The 9089-nt window shown below is 61.1% G+C and overlaps 1 protein-coding gene across 1 annotated transcript; it reads right to left on the bottom strand.

Annotated features, from left to right (window-relative positions):
* Positions 1-4018: 4018 nt before the first annotated feature.
* Positions 4019-6522, bottom strand: KLHDC7A (kelch domain containing 7A). The gene has a single exon (XM_030327276.2). The coding sequence runs from the start codon at positions 6392-6394 to the stop codon at positions 4019-4021; it is 2376 nt and encodes a 791-aa protein (XP_030183136.1). The 5' UTR covers positions 6395-6522.
* Between the last annotated feature and the right edge of the window lie 2567 nt (positions 6523-9089).

The raw sequence follows: 9089 nt of genomic DNA, 5'->3' as shown, positions 1-9089 counted from the left end.
GGGGGTCGTTTCCAAAGGCAGCCCCGGGGCCCTATAGTCTGAGCCCTACAGCCCTAGGCAAATGCTGTGGCCTCCACTCGCTTCAGCAACTGTGTTTTCCGGACGAGCCCTAGACTGAGCTCCCCTTGTAAATACTGATGGAGGCCCCAGACAGAGAGGAATGAGAAAACAAAGGACCGTTTATTTACGATGGAAAAAGAAACCAACAGGGGGAAAAAAAATCTACGGGCCCGACAGGAGGGGGGACTGTTTAAATAAAGCGTGGTACAGCCACTCCATGGGGCACTGTGCGGCTACTGAAATGGCGTTTACCGAGGGTTTGTAGCAACACGGGAAATGCGTATTCTAAAAAGCTAAGTGGAAAACCGAAGCAGCTGAATTGCACATTCAGCAGAATCACACCTAGGCGACAATCAAGCCAAACGGAAATTCTGCTCCGAAGAGACAGGCCGGAGGGACGTGCACCAGAGGGGGGGTTTGTCTCCGGGTGTTGAAACTGGTGAGATCTTTTCGTCCTTTGTCTGTCTTCCAAGTTTCTTTCCTATAATGCCGTGGGTGGCCTAATGAAGAATGTAACCCCAACTTCAAGGGGTTGTTTTTTTGTTTTGTCTTCAAGAAGAAACCCTTCACGGGAGGGCAGGACTGATGACCCAGGGAGTAGCCAAGTGACACACGGGTCCCTGTGAGGCTGAGGGCCAGAGGTCGACAGACGAGGCTATTAAAGAAGGTCAAGTGGAATTCCTAGACTCTGACCCCACGGAGTATGACAGGCGGGCTGACACCCAGCCACACGCCCAGACAGGGCATCGCTGTGTGATCCGGACTCTGAAATGTGTGAACCCCGCTTCTCTCCCGGGGACGTAGCTTACCACGCGCAAAGAGCCTCTTTCGTCAACCTTGGCCACACAGGATCGTCTCCCTCGTGTGAATGGTTACAGCCCAACAGCTGGACACGCGCTCTCTTCACGCCCCGGGCCAGTGCTCCCTGGAGGCAGTCCTGCCCTCCCTGGCCGGGTGACGAGCCGCCCCCCTCCCCCCCTCCCCGCCCCCTCCCTCCCCCCCTCCCCGCCCCCTCCCTCCCAGGTAGCAGGGCCAGCCTTCCGGTGCCCTGAGCCAGCCCTGGTCGGGTCGGTCTCAGATTTCCATCCAGGGCTCCGCTCCCTGTCTCCTTATCAGGGAGACTTGATCACACTATTCGCTGCCTTCTCTGCCTTCCCAGCACGTGAGCAGCATGGGTGCTTGTCATTTGTTTGTGTACTAATTTTTTTCAAATTTATTGTTTTATTTTTTAAGTTTACTTATTTTGCGAAAGAGGGGGGAGGGGCAGAGAAAGAGGGAGGGGGAGAGAGAGAGAGAGAGAGAGAGAGAGAGAGAGAGAGAAAGAGATAATCCTAAGCAGGCTCTGCAGTGTCAGCACAGAACCCAGTGCCAGGCTCAAACCCATGAACCTCGAGATCATGACCTGAGCCGAAACCAAGAGCCGGATGCTTAACCGACTGAGCCACGCAAGCGCCCCTACACATTTATTTTTAAAAACGGCCTGTTTTCCTTCACCAGAAAGCGGGCTCAGTTAGGGCAGGGATCTTCTGCATCCCAGCACAGTGCCTGGAGCAGTGTGCAGCCTGAACGTTCTGTCGGTGAATCCTGACTGCCATGGCCCCAGGTGGTCTCTGTGGTCTACCTGAACTACCTTGTCTCCCATAATGGCCCTGACCACTCACTTCCCTAAAGCCAGTTCTGGAGCCCAGGCCAGCCACGAGGAACACACCGGCTCTAGTCTATCAGCGATGACGGCTGAGGGCCCTGGGTTGAACCGGCTCTGAGGCTCAGTGGGAAAAGATAAGGCAGTCGATTAGTGATGTCTGCAAGGGACCACAGGGAGGCAGATGGGATCTCAGCGCTGCACTCATCCTGAAGACCACACCCACCATCCCTGGGCCTGGAACAAATTCTCCTGCCCTGTCTCTGGATGGGACTCCCTAGTCCCAGCCATGTGTATGCAGTGGGGCTCTGAAAGGATTCCGGACGGATCCTGAGCTCCCCCTCAGTTTGAAGCCTCCCCCAACAGTCCCCCTGCTTGGTTGTGGTCTAGTCATCAGCTGGCTCCTCGCTGGAGGCCTGCCCTTGGGGGCTGGATCTGGTTCCACCTGCCCTCAGCTGCCAGAGCCCGTCCACCTCCCAAGCAAACCACAGCCTGGCATCGTGATGCCAATGCTGCTGTCAGTAGTCGTGTTGTTGAGTTTACCCCTGCTTCCCCACCAAGGGTCTCCTGGAGGCTCATGCCTGAGTGTCAGCTCTGAGCTTGAGCAAGGCCTCGGCGGGGGGCGGGGGTGGAGGGGTCACCAGGCTCTGGCCTTAACCCCGACTCACTTTCCTCTCCCCGCCTCCAACTTAGGAATAAATACCAGGCAGCCTCGCCTTCCAGGCCCTGGAACGGGGAGGATGGCTTCGAGCGGCCCAATAAAAGTTCTCATCTCCATGCCAACCTCCTGTTACTCCTTGCTCTAACCCTGCATTTTCCAGGAAGACCCCAGCTTAGCCCAGCAGCTGCAGTGAACACAAGCTGCTGCCCAGACCCCCAGGGGGCCTTGGGGAGAACTTTCTCTAAGTGTTCTCGTTTCTCTGGCCAGAGAAGGCCATGGCTGGTCCTTCCTATTTTCAAGGTAGGAACACTGAAGTCCAAAGCATTCTTAGCTCCCTGCTTGTCAGGCCTGCCCTGGGGCACCCCATCTCTACCTCTTTCCTCCAGGCTGCTTGTCACTTTAGAAGTGGTCCCAGCTGCCCTGGCTCCCGGATGGCACGGAGAGCATCACCCGCCTCTGTCTGTGCATGCATTGGACCAGTCTCTCTCTCTTCCCTCCAGGAGGAACGGGCAACTTCCTGAGGTTGGAGGGTCTCTGCTCTTTTCGAATTTACCACCCCTGATGTGGGAGGAGATCCCAGTGTCCTGATGGCCCACTAGCATTTTCTGGTTCCTCAGCTCCATCACGGACCGGCCCCTCCCGAGTCTCCTATCTAACCGGGCACACCAGGTGATCACATGGCACAGGGAGAGCAAATTGTGCCATTGTCCCTCCCCAGCCCTGCAGGGGTGCCTGGGAGTGACTTCTCTCCCCCCCCCCCACCCCCACCCCTGATGTCAGGGCTGTGTTGATTGGATGAAGTCTTGTGCAGGCTCTGAGATCTGGGGAGGGAGTCAGTGGCCAGCCAGCGACGGGCCGAAGCAGGGGCCCAGGAGGACGGTGGCCCTCAGATCACATCTTCTCCTCCCTCTTCTGAGACCCCATATGTGGCAATCACTGGTGTTCTTAGCAGACCAGTACAAGGTGTAGGTTTTCAAGTGGCTGCTAACTGGAGGTTTCTCCTCCTTCGAGTATACCAGAATCCTAGGTAATGAGAAGTGGGCAATGGTCAATTTGCTTTGCGGGCAAGAGTTCACGGTCAGCTCCGACTACAGCTGTCGTACTTCTCCAACCATCTCTCCTCTGGCTGGGCCCCTTGGGGCTCCCCGGGGCTCCCGGCACAGCCAGAAACACCTTCCTTGAGCGTTCCAGGTGCTTCTGGGAAGCCTAGAGGTAGGGGCTCTGTTTAGGAGGGGAGCTTAGTGGCTTACGGAGGGCTGGCCACCTCCACCCTATGGGGGTCCGCTGGCACCTGAACTGTGGTTGCAGTAAGGCTGTGCCCCTGGACTTTGGCGGGGTCCTGATACCCCTTCCCCCAAGAATTCAGATTTGAAGCAAGGTGACACTCATCCCCGCACACGGTGCTGCCCTCAGCAACGCCGGTCCCTGGTTCTATTTTCACACGGCGCCTGTGCACCCCACGGACAGCAAAGACGCATCCGAGGCCCCGGCCAGCGGAGGGGGTGGGGTTAGCATTCACCTCCCGCGGGCGGAATTCCCGAGCTGCCTGCTCGCCCAGAGATGGCTCAGGGGTGCTTTTTGCTTCCCAGTTTGGCAGCAGAAGTCCAGCGGGGGTGGGGGTGGGGGTGGGGGTGGGGGGGGGGGGGGGTGGGTAGCTAGACCCTGGTCTGAGGCGCGTCGGGGACGGGCAGGGTCAGGACGGCGGGCAGGAGGGTGCCCCGCGGGGAGGGGAAGCTCCGTGGCTCCTTGGGCACAAACCTGGGCGAGATGTGGTCGGCCAGGAAGCAGAGCGAGCGCCAGCGCCCCACGCAGTAGATGAGGTCGCCCACCGGGGCGCACTGGAAGGCGTCCGGGTACGGGGTGCGGTAGGTGGCGCACTCGTACCAGAGGCGGGCGCTGGCGCTGCAGCGGTGGACGCTGATGCCCAGGCGGCGGTCGAGATCAAAACGGTAGAGGAAGCCGTTGACGGCCACCATCTCGGCCGTGCGGTCCTTGCCGCCCCCCGTGGGGCCGGCCCGCCAGCGCTGCTCCCGGGCCGAGAAGCGGAGCAGCAGGTAGCGCAGGGTGCCGCCCGTGACGTAGACGTCGCCCGCACACGCCGTGGCCGTGTGCGCCAGGGCGAAGGCGTCGCTGGGGAGCGGCGGCGCAAAGGTCCAGCGGTCCAGGCGCGGGTCATAGCGTTCCACCGTGTTCAGGCACTCGCCGCCGATGGCGTACAGGTGGCCGTCCAGGGCCACCAGCCGGCAGTGCGGCCGGGCCTGGTTCAGCGGGCACACCTCGCTCCAGATGCCGGTCAGCGGGTTGTAGCAGAAGACGCGGTTGGAGGGCTCGTGCCCGGGCCCCCGGCAACCGGACGCCACGAAGAGGTAATTGAAGAGGCTGCAGAGGGCGCAGCCTCGGGACACCGCCTCGGGGGGCAGGCGGGCCAGCGGGTGCCAGGCGTCCTGCGCCTCGTCGTAGCAGCAGAGACGGCCGGAGCCCTCCTGGGGGCACACGTCCGCCACCACCAGGCGCTCGCGGCCCCGCAGGCGGCGCCGGAGGATCAGCTCCCGCTCCGTCCCGCTCAGGCACCCGTAGATGTCCGGGCTGCGCAGGACCTGGAGGTAGTTGTCGCTCATCACCTTGTAGGCCGCTTCCTTCAGCGCCTCCAGCTTCTGCTTCTTGGCCAAGGTCAGCACCTGGTAGCAGTTGCCCAGATCCAGGTGCACGTCTGGCGCTGAGCCGGGGGCCAGCGGGAGGTGGAAGAAGTTGGTCCCCGCCACGAGCTGCACGTGGGCCTCGCGGCTGCTTCCGGCCGAGCCGGACCCAAGAGAAGCCTGGGGAAGGGGGCGGCCAGGCGGGGCGCTCTGGTCTGGGCAGGACGGAGCGGGGGCCCCGAAGCCCTCGAGCTGGAGCTGGAGCTCCGGGTTCTCCATGATCCGGACGAGGCTCTCCTTCCTGCCGAGGCCTTGCGTGGGGGGCGACGGCCCCGGCTGGGAGGAGGTGGGCGTTTCGGCTCCACCTTCCCGGCCTCCTGAAGCGGCCTCTGTTCCCGGGGCGGCGCCTGGCAGGGGCACGGGGAGCCGAGCCTCAGCCGGGGCGGCTGTCCTGGGGGCCAGCCGGCCCTTGGAGGTGGCCCAGGAAGTGGACTCGACATAGTAATCGTACACCTTGCCCTTCAGCCTGGGCCCCATCCCCTCCACCTTCTCAGGAATGAAGTTCTCCTCCACGCGAACCCGGGACACAGACGAGTAGGTATAGGAGGCACTGGCGGCTCCCTCCCGCTGGTGCAGGGTCAGGCCCATGTCCACGGCCGCCTGGAGGGCCCCGGCCTCTTCCCCGTGGGCCCCCCTGTTGCGAGGAAAGACCCAGCTCCTGTTCGCGTCACTCTCGCCTTCCGTGTGGGCCATCAGGCTCGTGGCGGGGGACTCCTGCTCCCCGAGCCCTGGCTGTCCCGGGGGTCCGCCGTCCCGCCATGGAGTGGGCGCCCTGCCCACCCTGCTCCCCTCTGCCGCAGCGAGGCCAAGTGGGGAGCTTTGGAATTCATCGCCCACAGTGGGGTGGTGGGGCGGCTCGGGCTTACCGCCAACAGCTGTTCCGGCTTCCTGGCCACTGCAGCGAGGAGGTGCCAGCCCAGAGACAAGGCCCTGCCCACCCGCTTCCACACCAGCGCCCTTCTTCTCGCGCTCCCGAGCCTCTTGGGCTTCTGCGTCTTCGGGAGAGCGTCCTGTTGCCGGGACTCGGGAGCCCCCCTGACTTTCCCGGCCACAGCCCAGCGGCGCTCCGGCCCCCTTGCTTCCCCTCCGGCGTCTCAGAGCCCGGTGTGGTGCCCCAGGAACAGCCCCCGGGTCCGCCGGCTGCCCGGAGCCCTCGGCCTTCTCCTCGGCCTTGGAGTTCCTGTCCCCCAGCGGGGCCCGGGCGGGCCTCAACCTGTACAGCCTGTAGGCTGCGGTCACCAGGAGCAGCGCGGCGGCCGACAGCACCACCTTGCCTGCCAGCTGCATGTCCAAATGCCAGTCCTGGGACTCTGCTCCTCCTCTTCCGGGGAGCATGCTTCCCAAGCCGACCTGGGGCCAAAGAATGTCAAGAATCCGATTAATGATTGTCCTGGTTCCTGCGGGAGCTGGGCCGACCCGGAGGGGGCTCTGGGCTGGCTCCGGCCGGCCACTGGAGGAGTTGGAGCAAGGTAACCTTGAGCGGGCAGCGGGTGGCCACTGGGGCTCGGGGCTGGCGGATCCTTCGACGCTTTCCCCGGGGGCGGGGGTGGGGGTTGTGCCCCGGGGCCTGAGCTTGTGATCGGCCACCCGAGCCAGCAGCAGCTGGAAGATGTTAGGAGTGTCCAGCAGGTACACAAATAGGGAGGAAGCTCTTGACCAAACAGTCACCTGATGCCCGGAAGCGCCCGGGGTTGGTTATTGTATGTAGGGCTAGGAGTGTTGGGTGTGGTGGGTTGTGAGACAGGTGGAGCCACGGCAGGTGTGGCACGAGATCCTCCCTGCTGGTTTCCTTCCCGTTGGGGTCTGCTTGTCCCCGTGGGGAGGCCCGCAGTTAGCAGCAGAGAAGGCTGGGCTAGGGACTGCGGCCAAGCCACCTGATCTGGCTTTGAATGCCTCCGCCCCCCGTCTGGGCCTTCCTGAGAGCAGATGGGGAAGGTACAGGGTGTTAGTTAGATCGAGGCAGATCGAGGCAAGTAACCTCGATCTAACGATCAAGGGCACATCCTTGCGCTTGAAAACAGGTGAGGGGCCGAGGTCCTCACCAGTGCTGTGGGTCCCAGTTTAACAGATGAGAAAAGGGGCGCCTGGGCGGCTCAGTCCGTTAAGCGTCCGGCTCTTGGTTTCAGCTCAGGTCGTGATCTCACAGTTTTGGGAGTTCGAGCCCTGAGTCGGGCTCCATGCTGATGGTGCGGAGCCTGCCTGAGACCCTCTTTCTCTCCATCGCTCTCCGCTCCTGCCCCACTTGTGCTGTCTCAGTCTCCCTCAAAATAAGTAAATAAACTTACCCTTCAAGCTCATCTGTCCGCTGCCTCGAGCGCCAGGCTCCTGGCTGGGGCTCAGGACGGCCTCCTTCATCCTCGCGGGTCCTCACCCCTCCAGCCCTTCGGAGTCGGGTCCAAGGCCGCGCCTCACATGCCTTGCTCTGAGGTCGTCTTTCCTTTCTTTAGGTCTCTTGTTCTTCTGCGTGTCTCCTTTGGCCTTTATCACACAGGCCGTGGGTCAAAGTGCACCCTGTTCCGCTGACCCGTACGGGCCGGGCACAGTCGTGGACACCTGCCAGCGTGCCACGGAGAGAACGGAGGTGGGCAGTCAGGAAGAGTCTCCTCCGATGCCCGCCCCGTTTGGGAGAGATGCACTTGTCCCCCTGCCCCACCCCCCCCATTTTATGGCAGCTCTAAGATCATGTCAATTGGCTTGTAAGTAGGGACTTGTATCCCTGTTTCCAGAGTCCAGAGTTTTACCTACCTGAGTTCACCCACCAGGTGTGGTTCCCCAGGAGTCAGGCTCCGTGGGTGGTTCCACCGGTGACCAGCAGCAGGGACCCGCTTTCTCTCCCTCGCGGTCAAAATCGTGATTCTGAACGTCACAGGCATGGGAGCCACTGGGGTGCTCGTCGGGAATGCACTTTTCTGGGGGCGCCTGGGTGGCTCAGTCAGTTCAGTGTCTGACTTCGGTTCAGGTCACAATCTTGCCATTCCAAGTTCGAGCCCCACATGGGGTTCTGTGCTGACAGCTCAGAGCCTGGAGCCTGCTTCGGATTCTGTGTCTCCTCTCTCTCTGCCCCTCCCGTGCTCACGCTCTCTCTCTCTCTCTGTCTCTCAAAAATAAATAAGCCTCAAAAAATTCAGAAATGCACATTTCCAAGCTATACTCCCCAGACTTTCTGATTTGGCAGGTTTGGGGGACCTCCCAGGAAGTCCCCAGTTTTGGCAATCATCTCAGGAGGCCTCCGCGGGGCTAGGAATGGAAAGTCACTCAGCTTTGCCGCTTGGCTGCAGAGAATTCTTCTTTGCGTGAGCAACTTGTTTCTTCAGGGTGAGTAACAGAACACGGGGTGCTCGGCCCTGGGTGCTCGGCACAAGCAAAACCATTTCGTCTCCCCGGGGAATCTGGACGGGAAAGTGCAGTCATCACCCTCGTTCTACAGGTGAGGAAACTGAGCCTCAGAGGGATGTGCCCATGTCACGTAGATTGCGAGCGGCAGAGTCTTGAGTTAAAACTGGGTCTGTCTAGCTGCACGGTTCATTCGTCTCCCTCTGGGAAGGGAAGGACCAGGTATAAAGGGTAATAAAAGGGTGAATCCAGGACTTTGGGGTCCCCTGCTGGCCCAGCTGCCATTTCAGTAGCAGGGGCAGCCTTGGGGCCCTCCTACCGTTGGAGAAGGGGCCACTGATGGCCTGCCCTTTGGTGACAATACTGTGACCTGCATTGTCCTCTCAGATGCCACTGAGTGAGCTGGGTGTCAGCCCCTTTGGCATGCTGCCTCCCACCCGATAAAGTCTCCACCACACGGGAGCACTCTCTGTGTGGCTTCAGCTTAAACGCTTGGAGTCAGACAACCACAACCCTTTGGAAACTTGCTCCTGGGCACTGGGGGTGGTCAAAGCAGTCCTCTAGGATGGCAGGAGGATAGCTGGGGAGCCGCTACACAGTCCCCGCCCTGAGAGGACTTATATCCTTACCTGTGAGATGGAATGTGTACCTGAGGTAGATTAAGCCACAGCATATCATGGAGGAAAATTAATGAGGC

The sequence above is a fragment of the Lynx canadensis genome, chromosome C1 (genome assembly GCF_007474595.2).
Source record: "Lynx canadensis isolate LIC74 chromosome C1, mLynCan4.pri.v2, whole genome shotgun sequence".
Classification (NCBI taxonomy): Eukaryota; Metazoa; Chordata; class Mammalia; order Carnivora; family Felidae; genus Lynx; species Lynx canadensis.
The sequence above is the reverse complement of the archived record's forward strand: the minus strand, read 5'-3'. Positions and strand labels throughout refer to the sequence as shown.

Bases quoted from the DNA above. Each gene is read 5' to 3' on its own strand.
- KLHDC7A (XM_030327276.2), bottom strand. From the start codon at position 6,394: ATGCTCCCCGGAAGAGGAGGAGCAGAGTCCCAGGACTGGCATTTGGAC.